General features: G+C 41.4%; 1 protein-coding gene across 21 annotated transcripts in view; it reads right to left on the bottom strand.

Moving 5' to 3' along the window:
* The window catches only part of CADPS (calcium dependent secretion activator), a 471,836-nt gene that overhangs the window by 76,213 nt on the left and 377,439 nt on the right, over window positions 1–18,184 (bottom strand). For 14 of the 21 annotated variants that reach the window (XM_070776392.1, XM_070776396.1, XM_070776397.1 and 11 more), the window contains 3 exons: window positions 10,391–10,537; window positions 6,891–7,046; window positions 2,787–2,934 (listed from right to left, as the gene is read on the bottom strand). In XM_070776392.1, coding sequence (XP_070632493.1) covers window positions 2,787–2,934; window positions 6,891–7,046; window positions 10,391–10,537 — 451 coding nt within the window. The remainder of the gene's footprint in view (window positions 1–2,786; window positions 2,935–6,890; window positions 7,047–10,390; window positions 10,538–18,184) is intronic. The other 7 variants (XM_070776399.1, XM_070776402.1, XM_070776403.1 and 4 more) reach the window with 1 other exon arrangement.

Raw genomic sequence — 18,184 nt, 5'->3', positions numbered from 1 at the left:
ATGGATTTAAACATTTTTCTGTTTTAAACAATGTTACCAAGAAAGTGAAAAAATAAAAACCAACCCATAGAAGGTAAGAAAATAGCTGTATATCATATATACGATAATGGTCTCATATCCAAAAGATATAAAGAACTCTCATAATCAAACAACAGATAACAACCCAACTGTGAAAAGGAGCAAGAGATTTGAGCGAATAGACATTTCTTTAAAGAAGAGACACAAGTGGTCGATATGCTCATGAAAAGATGGCCAACATCACCACAAATCAAAGCTATAATGAGACTCTGTGTCATCCACACTAGGACGGTGATACCAAAAAGATGGTTAAGAAGAAGTAGTATTGGCTACGTTATGGAGAAACAGGATTTCTCGTACATTGCTGACAGGAGTGCAAAATGGTGCAGCCACTTTGCACAACAGTTTGATTGTGCTTCACAAGGTAAACACAGAGTTACCATATGACCCAGCAATTTCACTCTTAGGTATATAGCCAAGAGACGTGAAACAGAGGTCCACATGAAAATGTGGACAGGAATGTTCGCAGCAGCATTACTCGTAGTAGCTGAAAAATAGAAGCAACTCAAATGTCTATCAACTGACAAAGTGATCAACGAAGTGTGGTATATTCATATAATAGAATATTATTCAGCTATAAAAAGGAAATATGAATACATGTAATAACAATGGGTGAATCTTGAAGACACTCTGCCATGTGAAAGAAACCAGATTATCAAGGGTTACACATGAGATGCCAGTGATATGAAAAGCTCAGAACAGGCAAATCCTTGGGAGACTGTAAGTAGAGGGGTGGTTATCTAGGGTTGGAGAGGGAGAGTTGGGGAATAGGAATTCCTATGGGTCTGGGTTTCTTTTCAGGGGGATGAAAATGTCCTACAACTGACTGTGGTGATGGCTGCACAATTTTGTGAATATACTAAAAATGACTGAATTGTACTCTTTTAAAAGGCTGAATTTTATGGTATGTGAATTATATCTCATAATATAAAAAAAGCTCAAAGGGAGAAACAGTTAGAAGGGATGGTACTTTGGAGTTTGAATTCAAAGGTATTTTAATGAACTTTAGATATCACTAAGAACAGGTTTTTAAAGTAGACTCTGTGAAGCCTGTAAGATTGTTCAGAGTCCCCCAGAGAAGTGTGGGCGGGTAGGTGGCTGGTGGGCAGTGAAGAAGTGCAGAGGTGGAGTGGAATATGGTAGCTTGGACTCTGGGCCCCCTATTTCTTGAATTCCTGCCCTCTCCACTTCATCCAGAACAATTTTATTCATTCCTTATGCTGGCCTTCTTGGTGAGGTCTGAAGAATTGACAGCTAAAAACAGCCTTAATGAAACTATTCTTTTACAGATGAGGAGACTGAGGTTTGAAGAAGCTGAGTGACTTGATCAGCTCCAGTTTGCAGCACCGCCCAGGCAAAAGAACCAGGGTATGGATGCCCATCTAACCTAAGCCTTCCTCAGGAGGCTGGCTTGTTGCACCTCAGCTCTTCTCCATAACTCTTTTTGGATACTGAGCCTCCAGACCAGTGGTTTTCACAATGGGGTCTCCAGAACAGCCAGCAGCATCAGCATCACTAGGAAATTTGTCAAAAATACAAATTCTTGGACCACACCCGAGACCTATCGGAAACTCGTGTGGGGTGAGACCCAACAATCTGGGTTTTAAAAAGCTCTCTGGATGAGTCTGCTAGGCACTGAAACTGGAGAACTACTGCTCCAGATAGTTCTCATGCAGTGAATAGAGCCAGCAAAGAGAACCACTGCCACCTTGCATTTGAGGGTAGTGCTTAGAACACAGCACCCTGGGGCAAGGTACCCTACAAGAAAATCGATCAGGAGCAGCAGCTAACAGGGATGGCTGAGGAAGCTGACTTGGAGGGGAAAGAAGGTTAGAGACAGTCTTGCCAGGAAGAGAATACCACCAACCCACATTTAAAAATGGAAGGTGCTGAAAGAGAAAATAAATAACGAATAAGGAGCAAATATAATTTAGTAAAAATTCTGAGCATATAAGGCTGGTATCGAAAGATCTGATTTAGGAGCAATTTATGCCAATTGGCAACAACATGAGAGTTGCCAGAAATGTTTCTGAATTAATTCTAAATTGGTATATGAATATCTAGCTGGCTTAAGGCCATCAGAGAAAAATGATCATGATAGTCTTTAATCAAGCCCAAGTTGCTGTTTCTTTCTCCTTTACATTTTAAATACCACTTTGGGATTGGAAACTTAGCAAAGGACTAAACTTTTGGTCAGGGAAGATTCACAATCCACTCAGTCTAAGGAAAATGAAAAGCCTGCGATTTCTTGGAAGTTCAAAGCCTGCTGGCTGGGGACTGGGTGGCAGGGTGATCTAATGCTATATATCCTGGAGGCTGTGTGATGCTAAGAAGAGCTCTCTCCTGCTGCCCAGATGCTCAGGTAATGAAATGCACTTCCCATGTGAAAATGACTTGCATTCTGTCAAACACACCTGCTGGAGATGCCAGCCCAACAAATAAGATCGTCAAACTTGATCTGACTTAAAGGAACTTTATGGCCACCCCAAGCCCAGCCAAGAATCACTTCCAAGTGACTGGCATAGTCATCAGCACATGCTTTAGAAATTTACTTAACGATCAGACAGCAAACATTCATCTGTGGCTTAATCCACGTTAGAGTGCATTTCTGAAACTAGCAGGCTAGAGTAGATGGAAGGAATTTGTGAAGTTTTCTTCTACATGATCAATGGAGGGGGGGATGAAATCTGTATCTTTTTTTTTTTTACCTCTTGGCCCATTTCCATGCTGCAAAGTTTTGTTGATTGAGCTTTGGCATCAACCATAACATTAAACATGGTGCATATTGACTGTGGGACTCGGAAATCTGTTGATCGACTGGTTTTTTGCAGCTTAACTTCAAATGCAATCCTGGTTCTATTAAAACAAAGTAGGAAAAGACCAATTCAGCATTCAGATGGCAGCAGGTGGAGGAGACATTTTCTGAGAGGTCAGTGAAAAAGAAAATTGAAGGCTGTAATCAGTTTCAATCGACAATGACTTCACATGTGTTCTTTTAAAAATGACTTTCCCAGCTAAGGAAGCCTATTCAGAGAGACAGCCACGTAAACCCTTCCTTTCTCCGCAGCACATGGAACACCTGTAGCTCGGCGTATTTCTGTCTATAGTTTACATGCTACGGAGAACCCTAATTGCAGAAGAATGAATGAACAAAAACTCAATTACAGCATTATAGCATATATAAGTTCGCTCACATCTGCACCTGACTACGTTGAAATACTTCATTAAAAAACAACCATCCTCACCCCCTAAAGCAGTTTCTAATGTTAACAAATCTCACGGTGGCAAATATCTTAAATGACATTATTTTTTCCCCCTTTCTGGTTGTGAAAGAGAGACGCATAAAAAAAAATTCAACAAGTTTATTATATTGCTTTAAAGACTAAAAACATAGGATGGTTACCTTTGGGGAGGAGACTGAAATTAGGAGAAGTGGTCCTGGAGAGTGCTTCTACTATGTTTTGTTGTTTTTTTTTTGGCTGTTGCTGGGTTTTTGCAATGTTAAAGCACTGCTTTGCAATAAGATTATATTAATTTTACAAGTAAAAGCATCATAATATACTTACCATTTCAAGTAGTATACAACGGTGGAAACTTAAAGTGACTTAATTTTGACATAGGTCAAATTATGATCCCATCAATGTGCTAACTGCTCACAGGAAAAACCTAGTCTGACATGAGCAGGTGGTAATACAGGGCTGAGATGTACTCCTTGATATCAGCATTGTAAAGGGGACCAGTTAAGATTTTAAGAGGTTTCAGGGAAGTGGGTCAATGTCATGACATGTCTTTAAAAAAAAGCACCTGGTTAGTAAGTGGCTTTAATAAAGCTCCTTCCGTCTGGTGCATCTTTTGAGCATTGTTCACGGTCAGGTTCTGGAGATCACGCAGGCACCAGGAGAGCACTACTTTAAGAGGTATTTGTAGCAGTTTTCTAACAGTGCATAGGGAGGACCACACAGCTAGTTAGCTCAGGAAAGGATGCCAGCTTGCTAACACACCCTGGGTGCATGCAGGGAAGCCAAGTATAATTTCTAAGGTTGGAAGCCCAGTTCTTAAGGGAAAAAAAAAAAAAAACTAAAAGGAAAAAAAACCCTTAAAACACCCTATATATTATATGATCATGTTAAAGATAAATGTATCTTGGCTCCCAAAGACTCGGTGCACTGAAGAAGCTTTCTAATCATGATGATCATTTTAAGCTACGTTGAAAATACATCGCTTTCTGGTTTTGTGAAAAGGGGGCCTGATGCGGACTGACTTGGACAGGTCCCTGTGCTGATCTTCTGAGGTTTGTGTGCCAGTTCCGGCCCCAATTTGAGAAATGGAAAAGCTAAATCACTCCCTTACAATGAAGTAATCGTCTTCTGTTTTCACAGGAGAGCTGTTCATAGCCCTTGGACTGTGTGGCTGTGAGAAAAGGAAGCTGAATGCAAAATTAATATGACTGAGAGGGCTCCATGGGGTGGAAAAGCCAAGGTCAGTTACTACACTGCCTCTCAAAGGGTGGTTAGGGTGCCTTATTTTGTGTGGATCTCACATAAAGGAGACCAGAGGCTCCGTCAAATGTATGATTTCGACTGCTGAGAAACTTTGAAATGAGTGCCTGATTGACTTTCAGGCACTGCACATTTACACCTATGTGGTAATGTTCTTGTCCTCCTAGAACAAGACCCTTTTATTCTTTCCCAAAGAGGAAAGCTAACGTTCTAGGCTCTACTCATGTACGTTCTATGTCTTACAACATCCAAGGACTTCTTCACTTTTTAACTTCCGAATCTGGGGGTCTGGGGATGGTATTTGCCGCTATGCTTGCTCTGATCTGCTTTTGTTGGGGCCTCAATTGAAAGGGACACTGGGAAATGTATGTGTCCAGTTCAGGTGTACATGTGAAGCTGACCAACTTCTGTTCACAAAAGGTTACCTAACAGCTGCTATGTGTCAGGCATGAGGAGGGGACCTGAGGAAGTTTAGGAGCTCAGAACGAACAAGATACACTTCCTGCTTTTCAGTAGCCCACAGTCTTGGTGGTGGATGAACCATAAAGACGTGTGATAAGGGGAATTCCATGGCAGTCCAGTGGTTAGGACTCTGAACTTTCACAGCAGAGGGCGTCGCAGGTTCAATCCCTGGTTGGGGAACTAAGATCCCGCTAGCCAAGCCACATGGTGAGGGAGGAAATAGAGTCACTCTCTACCTTTTACATCCCTGTGTCTTCCCTTTTCCTTACAGCATCTCCCTATTTCTTACTCCATACTCAGAAGCCTGGCTTCTCAGAAAAGGGCAAACAAGTCTTTGTGTACAATTGTGTGCACAGACCAGAAGCTAGTAAGGCTTCATTCTAGTGCACTGTAGCCACTGTGTAGCTAGAATTGTGCACCTAGCTGTAGATCAAGGGAGAACTTTTCAGCACAGGGAGACTGCCCTGCAAGGAGTTTTTGGTGAGATGGTATGGCTTTAGGGAAAGATTTGCTTTTCCTAAAAATGACCATGTAGGAAATGGTGGAAATCAAAACCCTAAGGAAAGATTTTGACCACTGGTTAGAGAAATAGGCTTGTCTTTGGTTCTATGATTGGGAAGAAAAAAGTAAAACACAAAACCTGAGTCCCTAGGACTTTAAGCTCTTAGAAGTGCCATCAGACAGACACCTGCCCAGAGTCCTCGGTGCACACAGCCCCTTTCCCATTTCCTGTGATGCTCCCCAACCTGGGACTGTGCTGTTCTTTTGCCGTTTCGGCTTCCAGTTTTGATGCTATTCCTTCTCTTCTCTTCTTGCAAGATACAAGATACCAGATTCAGATCACTCTCAGCCAAACCCAACCCCCATCACACACAACTGATCCATCAACTCAACTATACAACATCTGGAGATCCAGAGGAGTCTGTGGTGTCTGGGAGACTGGGGGTTTCTGTGAGCGAGGAAAGATAATGAAACAGTTATGAACTGGAAAAGGAACTTGGATGTGTGTCTGGAGATAGACAGGGTGATGATAATGATGTCAAACCAGACAAATCTCCTCTCTATCTCTGATATTCAGATATAGACACTCCATGAGGGAAGGGATGAGATCTCCCATCCTTGCTGGCATGCCAAGAACTCAGCACCATGCCTGGCAGACAGGACGAGCCCAAACAGTTTTTGTTCCCTGTCCTTATTTCCTTCTTATTTCTTGGGAAAGTCTACCTAGAAAGGATAAATGCAGCATCCCCACCTCAATCCCACAAGCCATGGTGACAAAGTGGGCAATGTGTAGGAAACCAAAATGCACAATTAATGTCTCATGCCCCTTTGTTGCTATCTAGTTAGATTTTGGGCAAGATAACTCATGGTCAGCATGTGGTATGTGCTCACAAAATGAACGGTGCTGAGGAGGTCTTGTCTACATCACTGCAGAGTCAAGAGATGCCTGCTCCCTGTGCTTAGAACAGTGGATTAGTAGGTTCTCCTTTTTCTTTCCAGCTAGCTATCCACCTACACATACACTCATACATTTAACAAATACATATTAACTAAACATTTTGTGCCAGACACTTATGGGTATTAAGGATACAGAGACAAGAAGGACCCTTTCCTCACAGAGCTGAATGAAAACATAGGCAGCCTTATTTTGTGCCCTCTTTTGTGGGGTTTGGCAAGATGTGGGAAGGCGAACAGAAGCTTCAATGTGGTCACCACTCCAGCTGACTATGACAAGCAGTCACCTTCTCCCAGACACTCCAAGTGATGGCTGACTCAGCAGCCACCCAGTCCTTCCTGAGTCAGTGCACAGCGGGGAAGGTGTACAGAACCTGTCCAGCCACCTGTGCTCACCTTTTGACACAAGATTCGATCATGTCACTTGCCATCAGCTTCAGCCGTTGTTCCAGGTGCTTTCCAAACTCTTCTTCGGGCCAGTGCAAGTCCCGAATGAAGGTCTGCAGGGCATCGAGTTTCCAGAACAGATCTTCTGAAGTGCCTGATCCATTACTGGCGGATAAAAATGAGAAAACAAGAATCACCCACTGGCTGAGGGTTCTGCAAAAGCTGACACAAGAACAAGGGGGGACTAGAAGGCTTAAGGCAAACAGTGGCTTCCACATACAAAACGACGAGTGTTGGCGTGGAGGTGGGGGCAATCTCCACTGGCAGATTAGAGTTTTACCATACATGACTTAGCAGGCTTGGTTCGGCCAATTATTCCAGACCAGTGAGAAGTCTGAGGACGTGCTGCCCCATCACTCGAACAATGTATGGTAAAAATCAGCCTTCTTTTAATAACCACATTAACACATGTGATGATTCAGATGAAGGCCACGAACCAGGGGGAGAAGTAGGTCTCAACGGATAATAACTACATGGCAACATGCAGTTATTCAAATTCAGGGTTTCATGCATTTCCCCAGTTCCCCTCCAGAGCGGAGGCCTCTTGGAGACTGCACAAGACTTTCAGTTGTAAAAGGACAGTGCTAACAAAGTGGTGAGCGAGGACCCACTTTCTCCCTTGAAGAGCTGGAAAGAAATTAGGGTGACTCAAACCAAGCTGAGTACACCTGGATGCCTTGAATCCGAGATTCTTGCTCAGTTTGGTTATTATTCCAATTTTCATAGACCGGCCCATTGCATGACAGCCCCAGGACAGGGTGGGTTGTGGGGGGAGGTGAGTGGACAAGGAATATTTGCAAAGCTTTAGGGCACAAAACCCGAGCTCCTGTACTGTTGCACCATCTTACCCAGTCCTCGGTACAGATGGAGAAACTGGTCTCGATTCCTTTTTGTACAATGACGTTTAAGAAACATTTACCTGGGCCAGCGACGGAAAGCCTGTGTACGGGAACTGCTCCACCTCCCGCCCTCTCAACCTTCTCTGGCTGGCTTCCTCTTTTAAAACAATTCCAGTGGGAGTTCTAAGGGGTGGCCACCCCCCACCCCCTTCCTCGCATACCACTAATGCTAACACGGCAATTTATAAAATGTCCAACATACCATGCATTACCACTTGTTCTGACATCGTCTATAGAAACAGATGAGAGTGGGTGTTTCTATTGTGACAGATGCCAGCTGCATTGAATTAATGCTTCAGAGAGAGAAATATAGCTAGTGCATAAGTGCATACACAGCTACTGCGGGGGTGGGGGGGGGCAGACTCCCAACATGCCGGGAGGGAGCCCAAGGCCTGCACCAACAGGGTCACGTTTTCAAGGACAGACCAGTCTGAGGTCAGTACGTAGATGTATCTGACACGAAGGAGCAGGTAACATGGAAACACGTCCTTAAAATGAAAGGTGGCAAAGGAGGAAACTGAAATCATGAAAAGATATAGAATCAGGCATTTCCTGGTGGGTGACTGAGAATCTACACCTTCTTTCAAGATACTGTGGTAGGCAGTGTTCAAAAGTGGGGGAATGCATCGTCAAAGTTCGGCCTTCCCCCTATCCCGTCCTAGGCTTGGGAAGAAGAAACCCCAACTTTGTCTAGTCTAAACCCCGTTTTGGAACAGCATGGTTGTATGTTTTAAATCATTAAGTACATATGAATGCAATAATTGGTATTTATTACAACAACATTTTGACACCCATCTGGTTTCAGAGTTTCAAAAAATTCTTCTAGGGTTTTTTTTCTTTTTTCTTTGAAGAGCTTATTATTAAGTTTTGACATGAGGAAAAGAATATTTTCTTTTTATTTTTAAGATAAACTGTTAATGTTAAGGCAATAGCACCAAGATTATTTTGATTGCTGAGCAGTTACCAAAATGTGTTCTCACTCATGCCTTAATTAATTGAACAGAGACCATTATCTGCTTTATTACAATGTCTTGATTCATATCTTTTCAAAAACATGTCACAGAGCATGCACAGAAGGAGGTAAGGGAAGCTTTCAGATATTTATTTTTAAATTTTTTACATATACTACCTAATCTAATTTTTCATATAGTCATCTTAGCATGAATATGATTTATGGGTTTTTTTTTTATTAAGAAGTTTTTTTTCCCTCCCATATACAAATTTTGGAGGTTTTAATTTGTCTTCAAAAGAAAATCAGACACATTGACCAGTTGATTTCTTTGTGAACTTGTGAGCAAATATACGAGTTTTTAAAAAATGTTAGGCGGCTTTGGAGGAGCCAAGTAGAGCAGTCATTCTAAAGTTCTGTTCTCTACCTGGATTACTGCAGAAATAAAAACATGGAGGCCCATCTTGATGAATGCGATTCTGAGATTTCAAAACATCGCTGCCAGTTTCAGATCATTTTTTATTCCTTTGATAATAACACTTCCCTTTGAAAATGTGCCAATTTATTCTTTCAAGAAAAAGCTTATCTGGCCTATAATTAGCTGTGGTCTAAGACAAGGATCAAAGGAGGGTGTAGGATCACTAAACCTTCTTTCACTTATTAAATCATGCATGTGGTTCTAATTTAATTTTCCTGAGGGAGGATTTTGGGGTGCTGGATCTTCTTCTTGCTTAGGAAAGAGGGAGAGAAGATTCATTTCCTAGGCTAGAAGAAATGACTTCTCAACCTCCACCCTTCAAACTGCTGGCTTTAAAGGGGTGACCTGGCCTCCACGGCAAAAGCCCGTAAATTGCTGGCATTTGGATGAATACAGAGCAAGGCTCTGCACTGAAGCCACAGACGATATGCCCATCCCCAATATAACGGCACTGTGTTCTCAGATTCGGAGATCTTCTTGCTACCTAGATCTCAATGCTCCAAATTGTATTATGACCTTGGGACGTACTTTACAGAACAGTTACATTACTAAGGCTTGATCCATTCAGAAATTTTTGTTTAGCCCAGAACATACTGTTACTATATTCTGCCATTTACTGACACCAGAAATATGCTTTATGGTTTAAACATTATCTAGGAATTTTTTATTAAAAACAAAACAAAACCAAACTAGCTTCTAGATAGGCTATGCTTTTCTCTCGGATTTGGATCAAGCCAGAAATGACTGGCCAGCCCAGCAAAGAGGTTTCCTGGACTATTTTTGGGTGATTAATTTCTAAATCATGTCACCTGGATTAGGAAAAAAACAACAACAAAAAAGCAAAACATGGGAAGAAGCCTTTTGCAAAGGAATTCAGGAAGTGAAACACAGTTCTCAAACATTCAGTGGGCGTAAGACAAATTGTTAGTGCGGTATATATAGCCAATGTCTTACAAACACGCTGCATGCCAGAAATAAACAATATTGTCTCTGTATGATCAGCAAAATATGTCTAATTATCCATCTCCATCTCTGTTATATAGGATGTATAGAAATAAACAATACATATCCATGCCAAGATCACTTAAATTTAAATGAGATCTAATGTGAACTGAATACACACTCAGCATCATATATAGCAGCCATCCATGACGGTGCCGAAAAAGTAGGCATTTGTGGGATGCCTAGAGGGATGTTAACTGGTAGATTTGGTACTTTGGGAAGGTTCACATTGGGTAGGTTCACATTGGGTAGATTACTGGTTAAACTCCTGTGGAAGAAACAGACAGAAAGAAAAAATACCATCACAGTGACAATGCAGATGTGGCAGAAGCACGCGACAGTTGTAAATAAACTGGCTAAGTCCACAGAAAGACAACAGTGAAGACTTAAGCAACACACTTCAGAAAGCAGCTTACGGATGGGAGCTGTGGTGTGGCTCAGTTGTTCAGAGAGAAATGATAAAAATTAATGGGAAAAAAATTAACCACAGAGAGACCGAAAAGCGTGGACACTCATGGACACCTATATACAATGATGTTACACGTGTTATTTCAATGCCTGTGTGAGGGGCTTTCAGTTTCCAGATCCACTGCTGTGAGGGTCTGGACCTGTCTCAGAACAAAAAACTTTAAGCGGATGGAATTCTTGGCGTTGCTGTGGCGAGGGCTGTAGTGAAGTAGCTGGGACTGATAGAAAGGGTAAAACACTTGGATTTTTTTCACTCTTGTTTACGAGTTATTTTTGATGGAGGCACATTTCTTAAGTCAGAGTAGATACAAGATGGAGCAGGAAATTCACCCACTTGAACCCACACATGATGATAGTGGACAAAACCTGAATCCTTTCCAACCCCTACTTCTGAAGACAGTATGTGCAATGGGGCATCAGGGTTGATGGCAAAGATAAAGGAATTGTGTCAATAGGAATGATTACCTCTGTATAATTTTATAGAACACTTAAAGAAAATGGAGACCTCCCCTCCCAAACTAAGTCTAATTAATGTGGAGAAATGCTTACACTCAAAAAAGGGAAAAGAATCCCAAATTCAGCTCTTAGAGTAAATTCTTTGACCACAAGAGGATTTAAAATGTGGTCTTCTGTTATAAGTAATTACTTCTGAAAGTGAGATAGAGACTGGAGGAAAGGATGACGGGGCCTTGTAGGGGGCTGGGGATATTCTGTTTCTTGATTTGTGTGAGTGTCATTTGAATATTAATCAAGCTTTGTATTTTCTGTAAAAAGTCAAAATTTAAGTTAAAAAGTAATAAACAGTTAAAAATTGTGACCTTGTATCAGGTGTTCTTTTTCAGCAAAGATTGATCAACTGAGGTAATGAAAGAGAGATGCATGGCTTTATGAGTAAGGAAAGGAAGGAAAACAAAATGAGAACTCCAAAGCGAATCAACCACATCTCTTTGGAGGGACTGTGTCATATACTGCTCAACCAGCTGGCATCGTGCGATTCTGTAGTGGCATTTCAAGGGTGTTCCATCCAGCCAAAGTCACTGGCACAGTGGAGCCCAGCCTAACTCTGCATCTGAGAGGAGCCTTCCTGTTTAAGTGGAGTTGACAGCATTTTGGCAAAGAAGTTGAGGTTTTCTTTTTGGATCTTGCAGAAGAAGAGCAAGTTTTGCCAAAGCAGCTCTGCCCCGGGCAAGCTGTATTTGACTAACACAGCTCTTGCAAAGGCTGGAGCTGCCTCTGGGCTTGCTGAGGGGGGCAAGTCTCCTGATAGGTTTGAAATTTTGGACCCCTGAGATAATCTGGACATCTGTCTCCCTCTAGAAATGAGCTGGCCTTTCATAATGGGAATAGAGCCCTGGATGGTAGATGGAGGAACCTAGAATGCAAAATTGCCAGCCCCTCATTCTCTTCCTTAAGGGAAACAGGTGTCTCAAAGGTTTGTCCTTAACACTTGTCATTTGGGGAAAGACAATTACACTTCTCTGCTTGAGACGAAGGGGTGCTTTCGTGGGAATGATCAAGAGCTTAGCTAAAGCTATTAAGAAGAAGGAAAATGGAACTTTGACTTCCATGTTTCTCTGTTTAACTGGGGAATCTGCCTTTGAATTCAGTCCCTGGTGGTTCTCATTCTTAAACACTGCTATGCAATAAAACCGTTGGCGATTTCCACTGAGACATGTGTAAGCCTATATAAGCAAATGTGATCATTAAATGATACACACACTGAATATTGATCAAGGAATTAGAAGATCTTTCGAGATGGCAGCCTGGAAAGTTAAAATGTCAATTCTGAGCAAATTAAAAGTAGCTAGGAATGAATAACATACAAATATATGCAACAGCAACTCAATTTAAACATATTAGCAGAGGGTGGGCACACAAATTAGAAATGAGCTTTGTTTTAAACATGAAAAATTTTTAAATACTTAGATTAATCAAAACATATTGTATTGGCAAAATATGACATTTGGCCAGACTGCTGTACTGGACTCATAGAAACATTTTCGTTCTGTGACATATCCTTGTGATCTAGTTTTAAAAGGCTGAAGAAACATGCTTGACATTTCTGATTTTAGCAAAATAACATAGTGTGTTACTAATGTTATTGATAATTCATTTGGATATTAACCATCTAAGAGTCAATTTTAAGCATTATATGTGACTCATATATATGTGAAAGGGGGAATTTTCCTGTAGCACTCAGGTCTACAGGCTCCTGCAGTGGCTGATCGATGACAAATTATTACTTTAGAGGATTGTTTAGCAACTGCATAGAAACAAGTCCAGCATACTTCTCTGTAAAAATCATAATTGGGTATCTCTGGATAGTGTAAGAAGTGTAAATTGCAATCATAACAACAGATACATGTTAAAATTTGCTATTGTAACAACAGATACATATTAAAAATTAAGACTCATTCATTTTGGGGACTGCTGAATGAGTTTGGGGACCTTTTCATTTTGGGGACCTTTTTCAGGGTAGCTCCCATTCATGTCAAAGGACTCATCCCTGGAGCACTAAATTAAAATACTCTTAGTTGCTCTCTCTCACAAAAGGATGAAAATTACAAATGTGTGCACATCTCATCATTTCTATGAATGATAGAGTCATTCCTTATTTCTAGGATTAATTTTGGGGCTTTCCTGGTGGCTCAGATGGTAAAGAATCTGTCTGCAATGCAGGAGGCCTGGGTTCGATTCTTGGGTGGAGAAGATCCCCTGGAAAAGGGCATGGCAACACACTCCAGTATTCTTGCCTGGGGAATTCCATGGACAGAGGAGCCTGGTGGGTTAGAGCCCATGGGATCGCAAAGAGTTGGACACAACTGAGTGACTAGCATACTTAAGTCCTGGGCATAGAGGGTATCGTTGGGTCTTCTCTCCAAGTCTTCTGCTTTAGATTTCTGGATGGGGTTAGATTTAAGACACAAAAAGCCTTCCTTTGTATGAACCCTTTGCTGCATGTATACATGTAGTATATCTTATCTTCTCTGTATGCTCTGAACACTGAAACTTCTCTCCTGGTGTACCCTTAGGTCTAATCCCTACTTTGGTCCATGGGGCACTCTTTGGTATCTTTCTAGAGTTTAGAGGGGGTGTTTCTCAACTTTTTGTTTACTATCACTACCAGCCTTCCCCACAAAAGTAATTTTTTGTGTGTGCATATTGCTCAGACCCAACCAGATTGAAACCTCCATTCAGGGGAATGTATCTCTTTTTTTCAATTTATTTTCCCCATAGTTCTCCTGTGGTACTCTTAACAGTTTTCAGCCTGTAAGGGTTTCTTAATAAATATCTGCTAATCAATACATGCTTACTGAACACCTGCCCTAGGTCCTGTCTGACGGGTTAGGGAGGTACTGCTGATTAAATGTATATATGGAATGAATATGGAAAATCAGATTTTCTAGAATGTCACTGTTAGAAAGTCTTGGATATTCAAAGTTTCTGTTTTACAAAAGAGGACACTGAGGCTCAAGAAGGTCATTGGATTTGCCCAAGGTCACTTAGCAAGTTATTAGCAGAGTTAAAGAGTTCTGCCTCTTAGTCTAATATTTGTCTATTTCATACTAGGACACCTGCATATTGCTATGGTATCTTTGGTCTGACATTTTATTAAGATATTGACATCTTTAGTAATCTGGGAAAAGACATTATTTTAATACTTTTCACATGTCTACCTCAGGCAGAGAGAGAGAGAGGGCATTTTGAGACATGAGAAACCCAGTTTTTCTAGTGTGCGTGTATCAAGAAGCAGTGTTTAGCTCTACAATTCAGAATCACCCTGACCTGAAAGGGGCAACTGTGAAGCGTGGATTCCTTGTGCTGGGAAATGAGACTGGAGATGATCTGTCAGCGAAAGAGTAGTGCAGAGGGCTTTCTGCAAGCTTTAGATTACACGCTTTCTAAGTTTTCTTCCACATAGGTCAGGATGACATGACCAGCAACAAACCAACTCTTAAAAGCTGGTAGAATGCGGTCCATCTGCTAGGACCAGCAGCTCATACTCCAGGGCCACTGGAAGGGTTCTGAACAACCTGCCCAGCTGTGGGTGGCAGCCCTGTGACGTGTCCTGATGGGAACTCCTGAGAGGGCCATGGGCTCCAGCCAGGCTTGCCCTCGAGAGGCTGACTGACTTCAGCTGTGGTGAGAAGCTATGGGATGACATTTTCCACCAAAGCCTGGAGATTCAAATCACGACCACCATCTGGTCTAATGGATATGGGGATGCAGCTCCTTTTCTCTTCTTGCAGAGATGGAAGCTCACCTTTCTAGAGAAAGGCAGCAACAAGGACCAGTCATTTCACCCTTTCTATCAAATGACTTTACTTGTATGAAAGCCAAATAATGATGCTTTATTTTCTTTTACAGGACCATATTTTGAAGGAAGAAAATCTGAAGGATAGAGAATATTTAAACTCCTTTCTTAGGAACTTTGATATATTGGTAGCATTTCCTTGTCAGAGTTCTGTTTTGCTTTCACATTTTAAATATTTTGTTAATTCTTGAACAATGTGGGGCTTTAGAGGCACTGACTCCTGTGCAGTTAAAAATTCACATATACGTTTATACTTAGCCCTTGTACCCGTGGTTCCTCTTTACCCTCAGTTCCATATCTGTGGATTCAACCAACCTCTGAGCAGAACTGTCATATTTACTACCAGAAAAAAAATCCCTGTATTAGTGGATCTGTGCCATTCAAACCCATGCTGTTCAAGAGTCAACTGTACCAGTTTTTCCTGGAGAAAGTTTTACAATGCATTTCTCAGTCATTTTAGGTATAATCAGGCGCTATAACGATGACGTTTGAAAAGTAGAAGAGCAGAACTATTTGAGTACAAGAATTGTTTGAGAGAAAGGTGGTGGTGTTTGTTTCTGCGTGTGTGCGCGCGCGCATGTGCGTGCTGCAGGATCACGTGACACAATTAGAGAGGACTGAGCACACTACCTAAGCCAGCTTCTTATTTTTGAGCACCCTGATGCAAACCATTCCAAAAAGACCATTTTTCACTCGGGGGAAAAAAAGGATCTCTGCGTCTTTATCAACCCTCTATCCAGAGATCAGATAGAAGTGCATACTTTCTTTTTACACGGTAAGAAGTAGAGCGATTTATTCCTTCTGATCACACAGGTATGCTCTCAATTTTGTATTCCCTTTTATACCCCTTATATGTGCCAGCCATTCTGCAAATCTGTTCTGTGGTATCCACATTCTGTTTACAAATCAGCTAATAAAATGTAGGTGATTTCAGACAATTTAAATTTAGCTTATGTATCAGCTGGCGTTTTCCAATACCTCTACCTACTCTGAAAACCATGTACTATTTAGTATGAATTAAATAAACCAGTCATATTCATGAGCCCACCCACAGCACCGTTTAGGAGAGAAAAAAGCTACTTAAGGAAAAAACACATCCCTATAAACTATTTTTAGGTTATTAGTCACAAATGATCAACTCTTTGCTAATTTTCAGATCTTTAAATTACTGATCTGAGAGTTCATATTTTATTTATTTCTACCCCTTAAAAACACCCTGTGAGAACAGTCCCTGACCAAGACTTCCAATTGTGAAAATGATTCTGAGTCTACTTTTACTTCTGACTGATCACATGTATATTATGGTGCAGAAGGTTTCTGAAGAATTGAACAGGCTAAAAATGACTTCAGGGACGTGATCACAGAGCTTCAGGAAAAACCTCACATACTGAGTACAGACGTTTTTAAAACTTAGTTTTACAGATGAGAAGACACTTATGGAGGTTCAAGCCCCTGCCTTCTGGCTAGTAACTGTAGAACAAGGCCCCTGTCTCGAAGGCCCTTTAAGAAACAGGAACATCCGGATGCCCATCATTTCCTCCCGTGTGTGCTGATGGTAGTAGCCTTCACCATTTAAACCCAAGTAAGTAAATGCTATTTCAAGACCACTGCTATTTTCAAAATGTGAGTATTACTCATTTTAACCTTTTCTTTTTTCACAACCATTCTGCACGGGACAACTGTCTTGATTCGAGTGAGCATTTAAAAAAATACACTCATTCATGCTTTATCATCAAAGGTCCCGTTTCTATTCTCATGAGTTGAAAGTCAGCAGAGCTGTATTAAGAAACTGTTGTAAACCTGAGAATTATAAGCGAAAATTTATATATATATATATATATTTTTGGTACTTGCAAATGAAGAGCTATACTGCCTATTAACCTGCTCAGTAGGGCAAGTCAAGAGACTTCTTATGTGGCTCAGATGTGGAAAGAGGGGCTTGTGGGTTGAAAAAGCTATTTTGCATTGATTCTTTTATGAGTCAGAATCTGATTCAGTGTAATATTAGAAGGGGAGTCTTGATTCAAGAAAACCACTGAAAGACAGGGTGCAAGTCAAGGCTTCCAAGTTGAGAGAAGGCTCCTGAACATCTGTTCTGGCGTGCCTGACAGGGTGCGGTACACACCCCACTTCACTCCATGCTGGTTGCCACATGCCACAGATGTAAAGGACCAAAGCAACAAAATGGTTTTCTTACAGAAAAAAAAAGAATCTAACAGAGCAAAGCTCTTATCAGGCTTTACTGGAGCTTTTCTAAGCCTATCAGAAAATTCTCTCCCTCAAGAAGTTCTTCAATTCTCCAGAAAAGGCGTGGGGGGAGGGTCTGAGACTGACCCTCTGGCAGCCTTGAGTGACAGCCCTTCTTCCTTGCTGGGAAATAGAGGTGGCACTGAATCTGCCACCCATTTCTAATACGATCCATCTGCCAAGCAGCTATGGCAACTGTCAAAATCACAACCTATGGGATTTCCTGTACTTGGTCCTATAGGATAGATATCCTACTAGGAAAATAAGTAGTAATTCAGAAAGTTCTAGATTAAGCACAGGCAAACAAGTTTCTGTATTACTATACTCTCCGAGTTTTGAACTACTCCTCGAAGGCTACCCAGGAGACAAGGGTGTTGGGTAGATGAGGAGGGTATGCAGAGTTTCCTAAACATATCTGGCCACAAAGTCCTTTTCTTGAGGCGCATTTCAAAAGCCTAGGCCAAGAAATGACAAACTGGCTCACAGGCCAGTTTCCTGCTTTTGTAAACAAGTTTTAGGGGAATACAGCTACACTTGTTCATTTACTTATTGTCTGTTGCTGCTTTAGCCTACTGCAGAGCGGAGAGCTGATACAGATCGTGTGGCTTGAGAAGCCTAAATATTTACTATCTGGTCTTTCATGAAAAATTTGCTGACTCCTTAGACTCCTATGGAACCCACTTTGGGAAACGTCAATTCCTAAGGGTAAAACCACTAGAGTAAGGTACACAGTACAAATATCACAGGCAGGCTTATATCCCATATAGCTTATCTATCTTGTGCAATAAAACAAAGATTTCATTTCATGAAACATTTCTCAGCCTCTTCCCTGCTCCCCTCCTTGGACAAGGAGGGTATGAGCATCGTAGATGGGAGTAAGGTGTT

Source organism: Bos indicus, chromosome 22 (genome assembly GCF_029378745.1).
Source record: "Bos indicus isolate NIAB-ARS_2022 breed Sahiwal x Tharparkar chromosome 22, NIAB-ARS_B.indTharparkar_mat_pri_1.0, whole genome shotgun sequence".
NCBI classification, from domain to species: Eukaryota; Metazoa; Chordata; class Mammalia; order Artiodactyla; family Bovidae; genus Bos; species Bos indicus.
Note: the sequence above shows the minus strand (reverse complement) of the source record. Positions and strands in the feature narration are given on the sequence as shown.